The 20841-nt window shown below is 44.0% G+C and overlaps 1 protein-coding gene across 1 annotated transcript in view; it reads right to left on the reverse strand.

Moving 5' to 3' along the window:
• The window catches only part of Plcl2 (phospholipase C like 2), a 219330-nt gene that overhangs the window by 17981 nt on the left and 180508 nt on the right, over positions 1-20841 (reverse strand). The window contains exon 4 of the mRNA XM_004661324.2: positions 16681-16756. Within this exon, the coding sequence (XP_004661381.2) occupies positions 16681-16756 (76 nt within the window). The remainder of the gene's footprint in view (positions 1-16680; positions 16757-20841) is intronic.

The following is a 20841-nucleotide window of genomic DNA, read 5'->3' on the forward strand; positions in this document are numbered from 1 at the left end:
AAATTAGTTTATTTAATCCAATAACATAAGCTGAAAGTATTAATCAGGTAAATTTAAGTTTCTGAAAACCTGAGGAAGTCCACCCTGTTTTTACTTGCATAATCACATAAGCAGGAGACAATAATAAACTCCTCCTATAGTTGAACTGGCTCCCTAACACCTACTTTTAAGGTTTGTTTTGTTTGTTTGTTTGTTTCGAGGTAGGGTCTTATTCTAGCCCAGGCTGGCCTGGAATTCACTATGTAGCCTCAGACTGGTCTCAAACTCACATTGGTCCTCCCACCTCTGCCTCCCAAGTGCTAGGACTAAAGGCGTGCACCACCATGTCCGGCACCTACTATTAAACTCAAGCAAGGGCCCAAGAGATGGTTCAGTGGTCAAGCATACAAGCATGAGGCCTGAAAGGGCCTGAGACCATCACCCAAGTTTGAATCTCCAGAACCCATGTGAACATGTACATCTGTAACCCCAGTCCAGTGGGGAGTAGAGACTGGAGAACTGCTGGGGCTTATGAATACAGAGTTGCAAGGGAAACAGACAGGTGAGTGATGGCGGGGGACACTTGATGTTCTCCTTGGGCCACCATAGGTGAGCCCATACCATGCCAACTGGGTGCTGCAGGCAAGCACACAGGGTGCTGCACTAGCACATACATGTGCATGCACCACACCACACATACCACACACATACACACACACACAAAAGAACATTAAAATGTGAGAGAGTGAGTATTTTATTACTTACTGTGACTGGGGTTCCAAGTGACGTTGTGAGAATGCTCAACTCTGATGAGAGACAACCATCTGCCAGTCAGAGCCCGGGACAGGCAGCAAGCTCAGCAGTGCCCACCATGGCAGGCTGGGCCCCATAAGTGTGTTCAGAAACAAAAGTTGGCCATTCTCCTGGCTATCTCTCTGGTCAGTCAGCATCAGTTAAGTTTCTCCTGCCTTTTTACTAGCCTCACTGGCATGAAATTGTCTCTGTGGATTTATACAAAATAAATATCTTTTTTTTTTTTTAGGCAAGCCCAACAGACTGACCTGTGTTTTTTTTTGTGTGGTTATTTTCATTTTTCAAGGTAGGGTCTCACTCTTGCCCAGGCTGACCTGGAATTCACTATGCAATCTCAGGGTGGCCTTGAATTCTTGGCGATCCTCCTGCCTCTGCCTTCTAAGTGCTGGGATTAACAGCATACACCACCACACCTGACTTTTTTTTTTTTTTTTAATGACAGAGACTGAGATTGGCATGCCAGGACCTCCAGCCATTGTAACTGAACTCCAAACAAATGCACCACCTTGTGCACGTGTGACCTTGTATGCTTGCGTCATCTTGTGTGTCTGGCTTATGTGGGATCTGAAGAGTCAGACATTAGTTCTTGGGCTTTACAGGCAAGTGGCTTAACCACTAAGCCATCTCTCCAGCTCTGACTTGGTTCTTTGAGGTAGGGTCTCACTCTAGCCCAGGCTGACCTGAAACTCACTCTGTAATCCCAGGCTGGTCGTGAACTCATACCTACCTTCCTTTCTCTGCCTACTGAGTGCTGGGCTTAAACACATGCACCATCATACCTTGCCATAAATACACACACACACACACACACACACACACACACACACACTTTGCATGTTTCTTGATTACCACTGGATATCCCCGCACGTGCCTACACTGCAGAGTGGCAGGCCCTCTGCTCTGAGAAGGGGGCTGGTGAGTCATACATGTGACTGTAGCAGCACTCACACACATACCATTCCTGTAACTGCCTTCACACACACATGCAACGTCCATGACAGGCCTCCGCGCCTCTCTCTCTCTCTCAGCCTGTAGAAGCCCTCACGCACAGGTTTTCCACAACTTGCCAAGTGGAGCCTTTCCAGTTTTAAAAGGAAGACAAAGACCTACCTGGAGTGCCTTCTCCTCTTGAGCTCAGAAGCCACAGCACAGCCACCTCCACTCCCTCAGCACACCTGTGAGACTGTCCCCATGGACCACCCCGGAGCCTCCATCTCCTCGGCTACAGCATTTGGGGCTGATACAGAGGGCGTCCCAGGTCCAAAGCACAAGTGTTTCTCATGAGTAAGTTGCAGATGAGAAAAACCCTGACAGTGCTGAAAAGAACTGGGATTTTACTGATCCTGAGATTACTTTTGCAATGATCATTGACAAAATCAGTTTTTAGGAGCTTCCAAGGCATGGGTGTAAGCCAAGAGCCTTAGTGTTACAGCAGAACGCAGCTAGCAGGTATGTGGCTTGCGGATGGCCTCACGGGCTGGCATGTGCCACTCCCAGTGCATCCTGAGCAGCACGAGGCCAAGGCTCTCTCACTCAGGGCTGCTGCTGCGGGTGTCCCATGGCGATGGTGACAAGAATTCCTGCTATGCACAACATCTTCAGGTTCAGAAATAGAAACCATGCCAGTAATAATGGGGGGATAAGACACAGGGTTCTTTTTCTATGAGGAACCAGATCTATTTCCTACAAGTTTTCTAAGTACCTTCCAAACAGCATGCCTCAAGCTGGGCGTAGTTGGCGCACCCCTTTAATCCCAGCATTGGGGAGGCAGAGGTAGGAGGATTGCTGTGAGTTCAAGGCCACTGAGACTACATAGAGAATATCAGGTCAGCCTGGGCTAGAGTGAAACCCTACCTCGAAAAAAAAAAAAAGTGTGCCAGCACATTTTCATGATGAATTTGCTATATTTTAGAGCCTTCTATAGTTGCTGATGCTATCTTGAAGTTAACAAAATAATTATGCTTTTTTCCCTATCAGTCTATGCCCTATATACTAGTGTCACTTAAACTAAGTGACAATATAAATGCCTCAAAGCACATCCCTGTTCAGTGTTCTTTGAAAATGAAAAGTGGGCTGGAAAAATTGTTATGTGGTTGGTGCACATGCCTGCAAAGCCTAACCACCAGAGTTCAATTCCTCAGCACCCATGTAAAGCCAGATGTACACAGTGGTGCGTATATCTGGAGTTTGTCTTCAGCAGCTAGAGCCCCTGGCATGCCCATTCTCTCTGTGTGTGTGTCTCTCTGCTTGCAAATAAATAAATAAATAAAAACCTTAACAGGGCTGGAGAGATAGCTTAGCGGTTAAGTGCTTGCCTGTGAAGCCTAAGGACCCGGTTCAAGGCTCAATTCCCCAGGATTCAGGTTTGCCAGGTGAACAAGGGGGCACATGCGTCTGGAGTTTGTTTGCAGTGGCTGGAAGCCCTGGTGCGCCCATTCTCTCTTTCTCTCTGCCTCTCTTTCTTTCTGTCGTTCTCAAATAAATAAATAATTAAAAAAAATAAACCTTAACAGTGAAAAGTACAACATGCAGCACCTGTTGAAGGCACAGGGGAAGGAAACAGCCCCTTTATCTAGGAGCTGCTCCATAGAAAAAAGGGCTGTTTCTACCTTGGTTGTTCTGGCTCCACAGCCCGTTCCTAGAGAAGAGTAGATAGCCATTTTGTTTCTGGATGTTAACTGAGGAGAAACCCTGCTTAACTTCCTTCATGCAATGAAGGTGAGAACTTAGGAAGTGAGCAGTAGGTTGTCAAACAGCAGAGAAGGGGTACATGGAAAATTAGTAAAGTGGTGTCTCAGGGGGTTTAATTCAATTCTGCTATACAGGGGAAGAAAACATACCACCTGAGAAAGAACAAAGTGAGGTCACCAGTCTATGGTGGGGATGTCACAAATCATTTAAATTTAGATTAATAGCTATTGTGGTAAATTTTAAAATTTCAGGGGGATAGAGAGATGGCTCAGCAGTTAAAGGCAGTTGCTTGCAAAGCCTGACAGCCTAAGTTTGATTCCTACTACCTATGTAAAGCCAGATGCATTCGTAAGCAGTAGCAAGAGGCCCTGGCATGCCTATTCTCTCTCTTTCTCTGCTTGCTAATAAACAAAAAAAAATTGTTAATTTAGTATTTGCACTTGAATTTATATTATTCTTTTCTGTTTTTTTTTTTTTTTTTTTTTTTTTGAGGTAGGGTCTTGCTCTATCCCAGGCTGACCTGGAATTCACTATGTAGTCCCAGGCTGGCCTCAAACTCACAGCAATCCTCCTACCTCTGCCTCCCGAGTGCTGGGATTAAAGGCATAAGTCACCAACACCTGCCATCGATTTTTAAAAATATATATAATTTCAATGTTTTTTATTTTTATTTATTTATTTGAGAGCAAGATACAGAAATAGGCGGGGGGGGGAGAGAGCGAGAGAGAGAGAGAGAGAGAGGAGAGGGAGGGAAAGAGAGAAAGAAAGGGCATGCTAGGGCCTCTAGCCACTGCAAACAAACTCCAGATGCATGCTCCCCTTTGTGCATCTGGCTTACATGGGGTCCTGGGGAGTCCAACCTGGGTCCTTTGGCTTTGCAGGCAAGCACCTTAACTGCTAAGCCAGCTCTCTAGCCCTAAAAATATTTTTATTTATTTATTGGAGAGAGAGAGAGAGAAAGAGGCCCATAGAGAAAGAGAGGATAGGCACGCAAGGGCTTCTAACCACTGCAACCCCCCCCAAAACCCAAAAACTCCAGATGCATGTGCCACCATGTGCATCTGGCTTATGTGGGTACTGGAGAATTGAACCTGGGTCCTTAGGCTTTGTAGGCAAATGCCTTAACCACTAACTCATCCCTCCAGCCCCTGAAGAGAAATTTCTAATTGTACTAAGGTTTCTTCTACTTCCCATCACAGATAAGAAACTTAGATGAAAAATAACCAACCAAAATATAAAAGACATTTTATCTGTTCACGTATGTGCACACGTGTAGTAGAGACATGAAGAGCAACCCTTGCTGTAAAGGGAGGTGGGGCCAATGCACCAGGCTTCATCTCCTCTCCCCACTCAAGCGAGGACCATTTTCCCTCGACAAACACAAAACAGATGGCCTTTCAAACATCCTTGTTAGGGTTTTCTATACCAATATAAATGATATCAATCTAAAATATACCACATAGCACATGGCCAAACTTTTTTAGAAGCAAATATAATTTTTTAAAAATGCTTATTACATATATTAATTTTAGCTGATGTACTTAAAGATTAGTTTTTTAAATATACTGAAAATTTACTTTCCTATCTGAAAAGCTCTTTTATCACAAACATAACCAGTGCAAAAATACTTAGTGTGTGTTGAAAAATAGAAATGGAAAGCAAAGGGTACAAATTTGTAAGTATTGTTAGACTAACTAGATATACATAATTCTAATTTATTTCAAATTTCTAAAAATTAGGTACAGTGGGCTCTTTCCTAGAAGAAGGAATTCTACACATCACAAGCATATTTGGCACTCACTGAAGAGGTGAACTCATCAACGATATTAGACATGACCAATGATGTAGCATCACACTGCCCTGGGAACAATTCACACATAGGACCTGTCTGCGTATACAGACTTGGCTAGCCACAGCTCTGTTTCAGCTGCAAGTGTGTGTATTGTGCACACAGGGGTGTTTCGCCTCATCCTCGTGGAAGTGTGGAAATGTCTAGTTACTTTCCAAACACTTCCAGTTGGTTGGCTCTTCTTGGCCCTTTTCCCAAAAACGTTCTTGGCATCAACAAAAGCCAAATTATTTTCAGATGCATTCTGAACTGTTGAATCACATTCCACATGCGACAGAACAGATAAACCAGGTCTTTTAAATATAGCCCCGCAGCCAGATGGATGGCAGGAACCCTGAGGTGCCAAATCCACAGTGGTACAATTTGTGAATGAATTACACGCACGCAGTTTCTCTCGCCCTGCCATCACAGAAGTCTGGGTAAATCTAGGTGGGATGAACTTGAACAGCTCTTCATCCTTTGTGGAATTTAATTGCTATGCCACCATTCTAGCTGCATAGCCAGATGATTGCCTAGAGAGGGAAAAACTGGGGTCAATTGTGTTAAGCAAGACCCCCATCTCCCTTTCATTTACTAAGAATTACAGAGGCCCTTTCCACTGTAATTACACACACAGTAATGGGGGAGGAGTAGATTGCTTGCCCAGCATGTACAGAACCATGGGTTTGAACCCAAGCACTGGAAAAAAATAACCCTAGCGTGCTTTTGTTTAGCTCATAATTCTTACATAGTTCTAGAGTTTAGCACAATGACTGCGGCACCCAAGCCTGCCTTGCTGTGCTCCGCCCATGATTCTTTTTCTCACACCTCTTATATTACTTTTGACAGATATTACATTCATATGGCTCAGCAAATTGCAAAGCACAGGCCTATCAACTGATATATAGGAACTGTCTTTCCCATCTCCCAGTCTCCCAGTCTCCTTGTTCCCCTATCAGGCTGTTACTACCTCTCAGTAATTCTTCCAGAGAGAAAGAGGTATCCATAGGCACACGGGTCTCTTTCCCCACCTTTTAAAACGAATACTAGAAATAACATACACTATTATGAAATCAATATGCAAACATTTACTGATACATATCTGTAGTGTGTATAAGCATGTGTAAAATACATACACACACATTTGTTATGGTAGCACAATGTTTATTATAAGAATGTACAATATAATGTATCTACCCAGAGCTTTCCTATTGAGCTACTTCAGGGTCCAGAGTCCTCACCACTGTACAAGGGAACCCACTACTAAACAACTTCAACATTACAAGTTGCATCCTTCCTCAAGTACATAATCCTATCCTGAAAAAAACCCTCTGTAAATGGAACTGCTGGCTTAAAGTATACATAATTTGTAATACTGAAATTTTCTGTCATGTGGCCTTCCCAAGCATTGGCCCAGTTTTCAATCCTCCCCAGATGTGTGGAAGTCGCCAGCTTCCTCTACATCCTGAACAAGCCACCATGATCTGAGCGCCACAGGATGCTGAGGTCCCTCCTTCAACTTGGATCTGATGGAGGGGACCCAGCATGTTCTGGACAGGCACCATTCAATCACAGGTCCACTTTCTCAGCTAGCCTTCAGGCCACTGTGCTTATTCAGATTCTCCTGATCAGGAAGGTGCAGGGCCAGGGAACCTTGTTCAACCCAAACGGCTGCCATCTTTGTGTTGATGGTTTTCCAATTCAATATTGCCAGCCTGAACGTCTCTCTTCAGCCCACACTTGAAAGTCAGCTAGGCATATCAAATTTAACTTGCTCCAAGTCAAGCTCTGCTTGTCACCACACTGAGTGGCTCAACTTTCCCACTGTGACAGTTTTGTAGCTCCATTCCTGCCGGATGGAGCAAAAATTTCAAGTCATAGTGGCTCCTCCCCTTCCTTTCCTCTCATCCCATATCATCAACGTCATCAACACATCAACAAATCCTAGTAGCCCAACCTTCACATTGTTGGTTTGGGCCTCACAGAGATCGTTCAGTGCTCAAGATGAAGGGCCTAGTATTCCATGGAAGCTCCTTGCCTGCACCCTCAGCCTGATCTGGTGCACCACTCACGACGCCAACTGCCCTGCACATTGCTCTCCCAGGTTCTGCTCTTGATGTTTGTGACAGATGTGGGTCTCAAGAACCTTATGCTCTTACTGAAAGTTGAGAGATAATAGTATGTGAACAAAACAATGGTAAGACTAGCTAGAAGGTAGTGACTGTAACAGTGGAAGAGCAAATCAGAGTTGGTGGTCAGGTGTGGGGAATGCTATCAAGCTCTGAGGGTGAGGACATGGGTCTGAATCCATCTCAATCGTGTCTCCCAGGATTTTCTATATTTCTGCCCAGCCTTTTCTCAAGCAGCTTTCCCATTTAAAAAAAATATTTCATTGGGCTGGAGGGATGGCTTAGCGGTTAAGGCGTGTGCTTGCAAAGCCAAAGGGGTCTGCCTTGGGCTTCCCTGAAGAGTTCTTAAATCTGGATGTGCTCATTCCTCAAAGGATCCCCACAGCCTCAATCCCTAGATGGTAGTACTATTTAGGAACTTTGTGAAGCTTCTGGGAAGTGGAGGAAGGGTGTCACTAGAGCAGGTATCTGGGCATCTACAGTCCAGTCCTACTTGTACTCAGCTAGCTCGCTTGCTCTTGCTGTTTCCTCCATGCTGATGTGAAGATGTGGTGCCTAGCTGTCTGCTCATGCCAAGCTTTCCCTGCTAAGTGAATTTTTTCCCTCAAAACTATAAGCCAGAAACAAACCCTTTCCTTCCACAAGCTGCCTCTGGTCAAGTGTTTTTTCTTAGCTACAAGAAAGTAACTGCTGGGCTGGAGAGATGGCTTAGCGGTTAAGCGCTTGCCTGTGAAGCCTATGGACCCCGGTTCGAGGCTCGGTTCCCCAGGTCCCACGTTAGCCAGATGCACAAGGGGGCGCACACGTCTGGAGTTTGTTTGCAGAGGCTGGAAGCCCTGGCGTGCCCATTCTCTCTCTCTCCCTCTATCTGTCTTTCTCTCTGTGTCTGTCGCTCTCAAATAAATAAATAAATAATTTAAAAAAAAAAGAAAGAAAGTAACTGCTGTACCATGAGTGTAAAGTTGATGGGGTCTCCCACAGCAGGTCAGGAGTGAGGACAGGAGACAATTATGCTGTGGGGAGGCAAGGGCTTCTAAAATCCAATTGCTCACTAGCAACTTTTTGCTCTGAATGCACTATCACCTTTATAATCATTTGTACCCCCTTACTAGTGACCAGGTCCCAAGAGATGGATGGGTGGTGGGTGGATGGATGGATGGATGGGTGAGTAGATGGGTGGATGGATGGGTGGATGGAAGAATGGATGGGTGAATGGATGGGTGAATGGATGGGTGGGTGGATGGATGGATGGGTGGGTGGATGGATAGGTGGATGGGTGGGTGTGTAGGTGGGTGGGTAGAAGGGTGGATGGATAGGTGGATGGGTGGGTGGGTGGGTGGGTGGATGGGTAGAAGGGTGGATGGATGGGTGGATGGGTGGGTGTGTAGGTGGACAGATAGAAGGGTGGATGGATGGGTGGATGGGTGGGTGGATGGATAGGTGGATGGGTGGGTGGGTGGGTGGATGGGTAGAAGGGTGGATGGATGGGTGGATGGGTGGGTGGGTGGGTGGATGGATAGGTGGGTGGGTAGAAGAGTGGATGGATGGGTGGATGGATGGGTGGATGGATGGATGGGTGGGTGGATGGGTGGATGGATGGGTGGGTGGGTGGATGGATAGGTGGATGGGTGGGTGAGGGGATAACATGTTTCTGATGGCCTTGCTACCACACGGCTTACCAGTGCTTCACTAATTACTAGTTAATAAATGGAATTGGTGTCTAGGAGAAGATCTGAGGAGTCAACATGCTATCCTAAAGAGGAGGGATGGCAAAAGATCACTGAGGCTCATCTGCTTTATGTCAAGGCTGAGGGCATTTCTTAGATTTCCCTAGGGGGTCTGGAGTCTTCCCTTCAGAGGGTTGCTTTCACCCTCAGAATGAAGGGAAGAGTTAGGAAACCTTCCCTTTCCAGTGGAAATTCCTATAAATCAGTTGCAGTTCACATCTGCTGTAACACTGTATGAAATGACCTGCTCAGTCTTTTAACTCTTTTAAATAACTGAACTTAAGCCATTCCAAAATTGTTGTTTATGCAATTGATCTTAGGTCACTCTATCTAAGAGGCCATCAGAGAATTATATGCCATTTCGAAGGCAATTGAGGCAGAGAGGGGTCAAGTGGCTCACATGGAAGTCACACAGCACAGAGGGCATGAAGATATGTCTCTTCAGCCTCCCAGGGGCAAGCTTTTATTTCTATGAAATAAACTAAGAAATCCTTAGCCACCAGGGAAACAAATGCAAAAACCCTGGCTTTCCTTAGCAAGTCTTTCCAAACAGAACAAACGAGAAGCACGTTCGGCAGGGATCTTCCTGGTGATTTACAAGGCTGCTGTGCTGGGCTAGGCAATGACATGGGTGAGTCATGTGGTGATGGTGATGGCTCCTCATCTGGTGACCGCAGCTCTCAGGGGCACTGTAAGGTCAGGGGAACTTGCCAACTAATAAAAAGAAAGGCCTCCAAGTTATTAATCCTGACAGGGAGGTCTGAGTGGCATTCTGTCGGCTCTCCCCACACAGGAGTGTGGCGGCCCTCATCTGCTGTAGGTACGACAAATCTATCCAACTTGGTCTCAGGGGGGAGACAACTGCTGAGCAGCTAGGAGCAAGAGACAGGAAGAGGAACAAAAGAGTGGCATACAAACAGATGGCCAGAAATACAGTGAGAATCAGCAGTTGAAGTGAGAGTTGAATAAAAGGAATGGAATTAAATTATTAATGTCCGCTGATGGGGAAGGAGCCTGAACGCACAGCGAGGGGACCACGGAATGCATAGGTTCAGAGGCCTCCAAGCAAAAGGATCCTGGGAAAATCATTGCTTCTTCACTGATGTGTCTGAGGATGATGACTCAGCCATCAGTTCACAAAAATTCAAGAAATTTTTTAGCAAACCACATACAAGACAGCTGAGACAGACAGGGTCCGTTACAGGAGCAGTTCAATTAGACAAGTAAGAGGAAAGGTATTAAAGCTTTCATCATCTGGAAGGTTACCTTGTGATCCACTTCACTCAGAAATGACGCAACTGTGACCTTAGTGAGAACTCTCAGTGCTTCAGAAAAGCAGCTTGTATTTACAGAGGTCAGAGTGGGCTGGACTCCCTTCACTTAGAGCTAGCTACTCCCTGGTCAGTCATTCTGAGAGCAGAATGGAGTATCCCTGCCCCCATAAAGAGAGAAATGCTCTCAGCAGGACCCACAGGTGTCAGCTCACCTAAGGCCTCTGTACAACACGTGTCGTGTCGCCCAGACTTGAAGGTGTGGCCTCCAAAGACCCCTCAACTCCCAAGGCAGCTTCTGTCCTCTGATTCTTGCTAATGTTTCCTTCAAATTTCATGTTGACTTGGATCAGGATCATGCCTGGACATAGTTTAAGAACTCAAAGAGTTATCAACAATGCCCTCTCACCGGAAGTGGTCATCCAACCTCTTTGGCTGACTTTCTGTTCCGCTGTTGGCAGTCGCATCTATATTTCTAAGCATGCTTACATTGTTATGTTGAAATTGTTTTCAAATTTCCCCTATGAAGGGTGAGATGTGGTTCTTCCTAATGTTGCCACTGCCAGGACACAGGGGCGTAACAGCTTCCTAATCCAACTTTCAGATAGTCATCTTTTTATTAAAAAATATTTATTTATTTGCCAGCCCAGAAAGATAGAGAGAATGGGCATGTCAGGACCTCCAGCAGCTGCAAACGAACTGCATGTGTATGTGCCACTTTGTGCATCTGGCTTTACGTGGGTCCTAGAGAATCGAACCTAACAGGCAAGCACCTTAACCGTTGAGCCATCTCCAGCTCCTGACAGTCATCTTTTATCCCTTGTCTTACCCCAGTTTCCAGGGACCCCTGGTGGTCTGCATTGCAAATGAGATTGCTTGCCAGCCTCCCAGCAGGCACTGGCGCCCCGCGGGCTCCCCTGCAGCTTTCTGGAGTCAGGGAAGGAGTCCATTATCACCTGGTCTGCCCGGCGGCACTTGTTCAGCTGCTGTGCAGCTTCTGAAAACTCACTGTGCCTATTCTCTTTGTCCTTATGGATCTGCGCCCTTAAATAAAAAGTCCTTGCCATCCCTTTAATGAGGCTTCAAGGAGAGAGTGGAAATTAAACAGGTGTGTTAATTCTTTAACAGGAAGTAGGCCATAGATTTCTTTCACTCTCCTCCAGAGAACAATTTTCTGTTAAAAAAAAAAAAATCACCTGATTAAAAACACCCAGTTTGCTGAAGCGAAGTCTGGGTTGTTTTCCTTGCCTTTCTGAAGCAGATCAACTCAGTGATGAGAGAAAAAAGCAATGCAGTCAGAGATAGCCCATGACTTTGATTATTGATAAAGAGATAGATCAACATGAGAAAGTGGGGGAGATTCTCCCTTGGGAGAAACTGGCAAATTTGTCACTGTTTGGTAAAAATGAAACTTCTGCAGGCCTCTTCCTCCCCAGGCCCTTGGTCAGTTCCCACATGTGCTCCTTGCCTGTTACCCACTTGAGAAAAGGTGTGCCAATTCAGCTATTTTCTTGGAGATTCCTGTCACCTTTTATTTCTAGGTCTTGCTCTGGCGGCTCAGATCCCTCCTCCCACATCATCTCCACATAGTCCAATATGTAATTATCTTTGTTGGCTGGCACGGCTGACCTCTGGCCCCATGCCTGCCCCTGTCCCGAATCTCCTCTTTCACCTCTCACCCCACAATGGGCTCTCCTAGAACCCTGCTTCCTGCCCACCTCCCTAGGGAGATATACCCCTCTGGGCTGAGACTTTGTCTAGATATCACAACATTTTTGCTATCTTGAGAGGGCCCTCCCCTCCCTAAGATCCAGTGTTCCGTGTCTCTTCTTCCATTCCTTCCTGTCTGTCTTGTAACCAACCTCTTCCTCCACACTGACTCCTTCACTCCCCTAGGAAGAGTTTCCTTCACATCTCCCTTTAAGCCACCCCCTCAATTCTTCTTGTCAGCATCATGAAGCTGTTGCCACAGATTTCTCTCTCTACCTTCTGGGACATGTTCCTCTGGGGGTCTTCAAGCTGCCCAGCTAGCTGGAGGGCTTCATTTGCCAGCAGCGTTTCTCTCCTGGTCCCCTCCCTTTTCCCTTCAACACCAGTAAACATACTACCACCCTCCCCATCAACTCACAACCTCAATGACAAAGCCAGGAGTCCAAGCCTGCCCAAACTGGGTGTGCCCTTTAACACGTGATTGGGGTCTGACTCCTTACTTTCATTTAATTCTTTAATGAAACTTTATCTGACAAGATTATGAATTTCTGTTTTAAAAGGTAGAAATACTTCTCAATTCTTTTTTGCAGCATTTTGGTGACTTATTTCTCCTTTTGCAAGATTAAAATGGTGTAGAAGAACAATTATCCAAAGTGAAATCTTGTGCAAATGTCTTGGGAGTCCATCACAAATTAGCAATTCTTCTTATGACTAATGACTTTATGTCCTTACACTAAATAAAAATAAGAAACGAAAGGCCAGGGGACTCTGAAATAAGTACTCCTGAGTAAGTAGTGGGAGTAATAGCTAAACCAAAAGTTAACCTTGTCTTGCCTCTGGCCATCTTTATGCCTGGCAAACTGAAACCTAATAGTGTAGTTATTCATTCTCCACACCTATCACCCGAACGTCCTTTGCAGACAACACCTCTCAGCTTTGTACATAGAGCAGGCACTTTCCTTATCAAAATCAAGCTCAATGACAAAAGCTGCATTATATTAGAAATTATCAAATTTCATAAACTAATGATTTGCAAAGAATTGACATACTTGGAGAGTTGAATTAATAAACTGTTCTCTTTAAAAATCCCACAAAGTCCATAATGCTCATACATGTGTCTAATGGAATGCTAAATAAAAGTTAAATCACATTTCATTAGTTAACATTCAAGCCATTGCTCTGCAAAGAATGTTCAAACAGATATCTTGGGTAAGATACAGAGAATAACTTGATATGTAATCTTGGTGCTGTAAGAAGCTAGTATCCTGTTTAGAAGATGGAATACATTAATAAAATACATAAAAACTAATGAAGTTCTATCAACTGGAGCAAAAAAATGATTTCAAGGGCTGAGCAGAATGGTGCAGCACCATAAACCCTAGAATAGTGAAAGGACTTTGGGAAGACTTGACAATTCCAACAGAAGAAAAGACGTAGAGACCTGGCAAAGGATGCATTAAGTCTTCCTGGACGGAAGGCAGGAGGTAGGGAAGAGCCTGGAGTCTGTGGGGCCCACCATCACTTCCTTTCCCTCCTTTTGGCTCTCACAAGGACCTTCTCGAGAATGCCAATGGCTCCGATTTCATTTTTCCTTTTCAAATCTGTGCATATAGCTGTTATGCCCATTACCTTGTGGCTCAGTCCCCGACCTGTTCTGCTCAGAAAAAAATCAATGACGTCCCACTGCCTCAGAAACATAGCAGAAACTATTGACTAAAGTTCACCAAGTACTCAACATGATGGCTGTGCTTTCTTTCATGCCTCTTGAATGATTTGATAGTTCTAGAAGGCAAAACCTAGACTTATTGGGCTGGAGAGATAGCTTAGCAGTTAAGGAGCTTACCTGTGAAGCCTAAGGGACCTGGGTTTGATTCCCCAGTACACACATTAAGCCAGATGCACAAGGTGGCACATGTGTCTGGAGTTTGTTTGTTGTGGCTAGAGGCCCTGGCGTGCCCATTTGCTCTCAAATAAATAAATTAAATTAAACTAAACTTGTTACTTTTTCATATTTTGGTATGCAAGAGCTACCAAATACCTTTATGTATAGAAGTTCAAAACATATTTATTCAGTGAAGGGACAGACAGTGTAGTTAATAGTTTATGTCACATTAGCAACATGGTGACATGATGACAGTCTCATGTCATATTAAGCTAGGAATTTAGATTTGACTGTAAAGACCCTGTTAAGCAATTGAATAACTGTGCACAATGCTGATATGGTAAAAATGGTATGAATGGGCTGGAGAGATGGACTTAGTGGTTAAGGCATATGCCTGTGAAGCCTAAGGACCCAGGTTTGATTCTCCAAGTCCCACATAAGCCAGTGGCACATGCATCTGGAGTTTGTTTGCAGTGGCTAGAGGCCTTGGCATGCCCATTCTCTCTCTCCCACTCTCTGTCTCTGATAAATAAAAAAATAAAAAACCAATCTTAAAAAAATAGTATGAATGAGTTAGAATATAGTATTAAAATGAGAACAATCATTTTGCTGACAAGAAAATCAAGATGAGAAGTTTGTTCATTAGTCAAAATAATTACTCATTCTACAACACCAAACATTATCATAACCCTCATTTTCATATCATCCTTATTTTCAACCTACTTCAAGCTAGTTCATTTTTTGAAATAAGTGACCTTTATTCTCTTCAAAAATATTGTATTTATTTTCAAGGAGAGAGAGAGAGAGAAAATGCACGTGCCTGGGCCTCTAGCCACTATAACCACATTCCAGATGTATGTGCCACTTGGTGCATCTGGCTTTATGTGGGTACTGGGGAATTGAGCCCAGGTCGTCAGGCTTTGTAGGCAAGTGCCTTAGATGCTGAGTCATCTCTCCAGCCCAGAAATGACTTTTTAAAAGCAAAGCAAGAGTTATAGTCTCTTGATTTTCCAAGGCAGTAACCAAAAAAACCTTAGGAGGTAAGATAATCTTGTTTAACACTTACAAATATTCTCCACATTAGAATCTTCCAAAGTGACACTCAAAATTGGAATGTCATATTTAGTGTAGAATACTTGATTTAAAAAATAATACTGCTACAGTTAATTACAAGTTGCCAATTTACAATGGCTCAAACCTTTGGGTTTTGACTTTATTATGGTATGAAAGTGATAAAAATCAATAGTTCAAATTCTGAACTTCAATCTGTTTTTGGGCTCTTAGGGGTGTCCTCCCTCCCTTCCTCTCTCTCTCCCTCTCTCAGCTGGGCAGCAGCAGCAGTAAACCCCAGCACATGGCAGCCCTGTGCTCATGAAAGCCAACAGTGGATGGGCGTCATGCTTAGCTGTGAGGTGGTTTGAATAAGAAATGTCCCTATGGCCTCATGTGACTAAGTCTCATACCTCCAGCCCTACCTAGCAGAGCCTTTGGGTGGGAGGTGAAGACTTTCTGAGGGAAGTATGTCACTGGAGGGTGGACCTTTAGGTTCATTCGCCTAGCTCTGAGCCCAGCACTTAGACTACTTTCACTCAGACTTGTGATAAGATGTGAGCCAGCTTTCTGCTGGGCCACACTTGCCTTGCCATGATAAAGCTTCCTCTTGCGACTATAAGCCAGAGTAAACCCATTCCTCCCATCAGGTGCTGTTTGGTTGGGTCTTTTGTCCCGGCAATGAGAAGGTAACTGCAACAATTGGTAAGGTGCATTTTCAGTATATGATATTTTCAATTTATAATCGGTTTGTTGATACCTGTAGATGTAAATTAATATAAACCAAATTGTAACACAGTACAGAATTTGGATGTGAATTCAATTATTTGTCAGCACTTGAAGATGATAGTGCATTAAAAAGTTGTAAATGTACCTATCTCTCTCTAAGAAACCATGCTTTTTCTGCTTCCGCTTCCCCACCTCATATTAAAAAGTCACTGGTGGGGCTGGAGAGATAGATCAATGGTTTTGGTGCTTCCCTGCAAAGCCTAAATGCCTGGGTTCAATTCCCCAGTACCCACATAAAGCCAGATGCACAGAGTGGCACATATATCTGGAGTTCATGTGCACCTGGCATGCCCCTTCTCTCTCTCCTTTCAAACAAGTACATTAAGAATAATTTTAAAAAGGCATGGATGATGAGCAGAAGGTTGGCAGCAAAAGTAATATGAGGCAGAGATTAATGCTGGGTTTCAATCTTGGCTTCAGGTTATAGATGTTTGCTGTTCAGAACAGGGCCTTTCCGAATAGCCAAGGCTAGCTTCAAACTCACCATTCTCCTGTCTTGGTACCCCAAAGTGATGGAATTAACAGGTATAAGCCAGGATGCTCGGCTCACCTGGGAATGTTTAACAGCTATTAATTCCAAAGCAAGACTCATACCCCTAGACCAACGAGCTGAATTTTCAGTAATCACTCCAGACCAATGTTGATATAGTTTGAAAGATCTCTCCAGGTGTTTGTTATCCACAATTGAAAACCACTGAATTAGTATTTATTGTTACCATGGATAAAATAATTGTTGCATTTCTGTATGACATAATTTTGAATAAAATATATTTTTTAAAGGATAAAAAATATAACCAAATTTTTCACCTACCTGCTTTCTGACAGTGCACAATCTTTTCATACACAGCATCTGCATTTTCAAGCAATGCCTTGAGGGACTGGATCATCTGCAAAGGAAATATCCAGGCATGAAGTTACAGCTCCTCCTGCAATTGGGCCCTGGGTGCAGCAGCAGGGGACAGGATGATGCAAAACATTTTTCTTTTCCTTCCTCCCTTCCTTTTCTTTTTATCTTTCTTTCTTTCTTTTTTCTTTTTTTTTTTTCTTTTAGGTAGGGTCTCACTCTAGCCCAAGATGACCTGGAATTCTCTTCTCTATATAGTCTCAGGCTGGCCTTGAACTCACAGCAATCCTCCTACCTCTGCATCCTGGGTTCTGGGATTACATGTGTGCACCACCATGTCCTGCTGCAAAACACTTTTCTATTTGACCTCCACAGCTTGAGTCCCAGGTGTAGGTGAAAAATGCTAAAACTCATGCACCTCTACACAACAGTTTAAACACGGCTGAATAACATCATGTTTCAGATACAGTTGGGCCAGTACAAAGTGAACTTGAACCCTCAGACAATATTGAATCAAACATGTTTCACTGTGAAAGCTATAAATATGTGTTCTCAGCTCATCTGATCTGAGGGTTTCTTGTTATTGTTTTGAGCCTGGGACTTACTCTGTAGACAAGGCTGACCTAGAATCCATGAGGCAGCCCAGACTAGCCTTGAACTTGTGGTAATCCTCCCAGTCCAGCCTCCCAAATGCTAGAATTACAGATATGAGCTCCATTCCTGGCTCTGATCTGAGTTTTAAATTACATTTTTGGTGATCATTTTAGCAAAAATGTCTTTACCTCCAACACCTGTAAATTACACCTATTGCCATCAAAGTATATTTATTTGCAAATTAGATTAAAACATACAATAAGAATTAAAAGAACAAAAGAGAGGTAGGGAGATAGCTCAGTGGTGGAGCACTCACCTAGCATGCACAAGGCACTGGGTTCAATCCCAAGCACTACACAAACACACACATGGAAAAAACAAAACAGAATGAGCATGGACCCCAGTGCTATGTGTGTGTGTGTGTGTGGGGGGGGGGGCAACACAGGAAGATTGCTAGGGCTCCCTGGTCAGCCAGTCCTGCAGAACTCCAGGTTCAGGACAAAACAGTCTGGGTGAAATAGGGCAGAAGAGCAAGAGAGGAGGACATACTCTGACCTCCTCACAGAGCTTGCAAATCAGCACATGCTCAAATAAACAGTGCTCCAGAGAAGTGGCAATTATGGCAGAGGCTCTCTCAATTAAACTGCAAAAGGTAAAATTAACTCATGAAGTCCAGGTTGGTTTCTTCCTTTGGTGTTTGTGAACATATTCATAGCTTTAAGCTTGGGAGGAAATGCTTAATTTATTGTCTTTGATATTTCCTAGTATAATTTCTTTGGGATTCTGACATCTGTTAATAAAAGTGTTTTCACAGGTTAAAAAAAAAAGAGCAAGGGCTGGAGAGGTGACTTAGCGGTTAAGTGCTTGCCTGTGAAGCTGAAGGACCCCGGTTCAAGGCTCTATTCCCCAGGACGTAGGTTAGCCAGATGCACAAGGGGGCACTTGCATCTGGAGTTCATTTGCAGTAGCTGGAAGCCCTGGTGCTCCCATTCTCTCTCGCTCTCTCTGCCTCTTTCTCTCTGTCTGTTGCTCTCAAATAAATAAATAAAAATAAAACAAACAACAAAAAAAAGAGCAAAAAGAAAAAAAAAGGAGACAACCCTAGCATTTATCTGATAGCAATAATCACAAATGGTACTAAAAATACCTGATATTTAAAAAATGGTTTTTTTAAAAATTATTTATTTATTTATTTGAGAGTGACAGACACAGAGAGAAAGACAGATAGAGGGAGAGAGAGAGAATGGGCGCGCCAGGGCTTCCAGCCTCTGCAAACGAACTCCAGACGCATGCGCCCCCTTGTGCATCTGGCTAATGTGGGACCTGGGGAACCGAGCCTTGAACCGGGGTCCTTAGGCTTCACAGGCAAGCGCTTAACCACTAAGCCATCTCTCCAGCCCTATTTAAAAAATGTTTTAATGAATGGTCTTAAAAATATTTTGCATCTCCTCATTCCTTTTTAATTTCACCTTAATTTTCCTTACAGCATGTCTCACTAGTTGCTAGTAGAATTATTTTATGATAATTATATATGTAGGATTATTAGTTACACTGTGTAAGTTATAATATGCCTCTTCCATGCACTAGACTCTTTTTAGTAATGGATAAGGGCTTATAACAAGAGCATGAGGAACTTACCTAGCTCTGCCACTGAAGAAAATGACTCCTTCACTAGCTGCTTACATACCTTAAGAAAGTAGGGGGCCTTGTGAGACTCTCTCCTCTAACAGCCATTAACTGCCTATAAATCCTGAGAGAGGAATGGGGACTTGTGAGTCACTCCCCTACCCATGAGGGAATGTCGACCAGCCCCATTTTGTACAGACTTTGTGCAGGCAGTCACACCTCCAGAGTGCTCTAGAGAGTAAGAGCTATGTCATGCCCGGAAGACAACATTCCATAACACTTCCTCTGGCTCTTCTGCACTGTTTGCCTCTTCTTCAATGTTCCCTGAGCCAAGAAGGGGCTGGTACAGATGTCTCACGTAGGGCTTAGCATTCACTAGTTACTTACTCTGGGCACATTAATCATTTCTGAGTATCCCAGGTAGTTGCCATCCACTGCAAAAAGAAGCTTCTCTGACCAAAGCTCACCCTGATCTACACACATAAACATAAATACAAGGCAATTTGACAGGCAAAACAATAGCTCAGCTTTTCCACTAGGGCCAGTGTCATCCTTAGCCACCAGCTCTTCAACAGGTTTATAGAACCAGATGTGAAACTTCTTCTGTGGGGCAGGCTTCAAATCCAACCAGAAAGCAGGTGGTTATCCCCACAACAATTAGGCCACTGCTGCACCAGACACATCTTGCTCACAGGTCAGTTGAATAACAAGCAGGGTCCATAGCTGAGTAAGACCCTTGATGACATTTCTTCTCCAGCAGCCTGAATAGCATCTTCAGGCAATATTAAAGCATCCAGCAGGGAGGAAACTTCCAGCTCTGTCCCAGCTTGCTTTCTCTATGTCTGGCTCCAAAGCGTGTGGGGTCTTCAGCAATGTAAGTCTTACCATCCAGTTCTGATGTGCAGTTAACAGCAGTGGCAATAATCTGTATTATTTGGGGGGGGGAGTCCTCAGGGAAGTCCCTGGCCAACAACTTGTAGGGAGGTAGCCCATTCCTAAAGTAGCCCACCCACTAGCTTCTTACAATTCTTAAGATTAACCCAGCAGCACTTATCAACTTCCTGTGCTTTAAAAGACACATAGTAAAAATGAAAACTTTAATACATCTTCATTATTCATGGAGGGTATACCATCAGCAGCCACTGTTGGAATACAGCCACACCATGAAGAAGCCCACAGCCTAAGGGGGAACATGCATTCTGGAATTCTGTATTTTCACATTCATTCTTCAAGCTGTGTCTGAGTCATTCCTTTAAATTAAAATATTTTATTTTGCAGCTTGACATATTGAATAGGCAGTGATAAAATGAATAGGTAAGAATTCTATCATACTGATCTATAATCATCTGTGCCACTATAGATCTGCATACTAAAAAGTCCAAACCATCATCTGTAATTTTTTCCAGCTCTGATGTCAAGCCAAATGAGAGATATACAAGCAAGAGAATGAACCCAGCCACAGAGCAAAACCAGTACAGGAGCAAAGAGTAAGGACAGAGGACACCAAGATGGCAGCATTAACAGAGTCTCACCTCCACAGACATGCCATGAGCCTTGTAGTCACAGCTCACTCGGGGGACAGTGCCCAGGTGCAGGAAAGAGTTCTGGTCCTGGGGTTTCTCTTTATTAGCTTTGTCACTGAGGGTGACACTTAACTTTTTCAGAATCATAATTTCCTACTAGTAAAAAGGAGCTTATTAATGGGCTAGAGAGATTGCTTAGTGGTTAAGGTGCTTACCTATAAATCCAAAGGACTCAGGTTTGATTCCCCAGGACCCACGTAAGCCAGATGCACAAGTCTGGAGTTTGCAGTGGCTGGAGGCCCTGCCCATTCTCCCTATATGTCTCTCTCTCTCTCTCAAATAAAAATAATCTTTAACAAGGGGGCTTACTAAAAGCATTATACCT

This window comes from Jaculus jaculus, chromosome 16 (genome assembly GCF_020740685.1).
Source record: "Jaculus jaculus isolate mJacJac1 chromosome 16, mJacJac1.mat.Y.cur, whole genome shotgun sequence".
NCBI lineage: Eukaryota > Metazoa > Chordata > Mammalia > Rodentia > Dipodidae > Jaculus > Jaculus jaculus.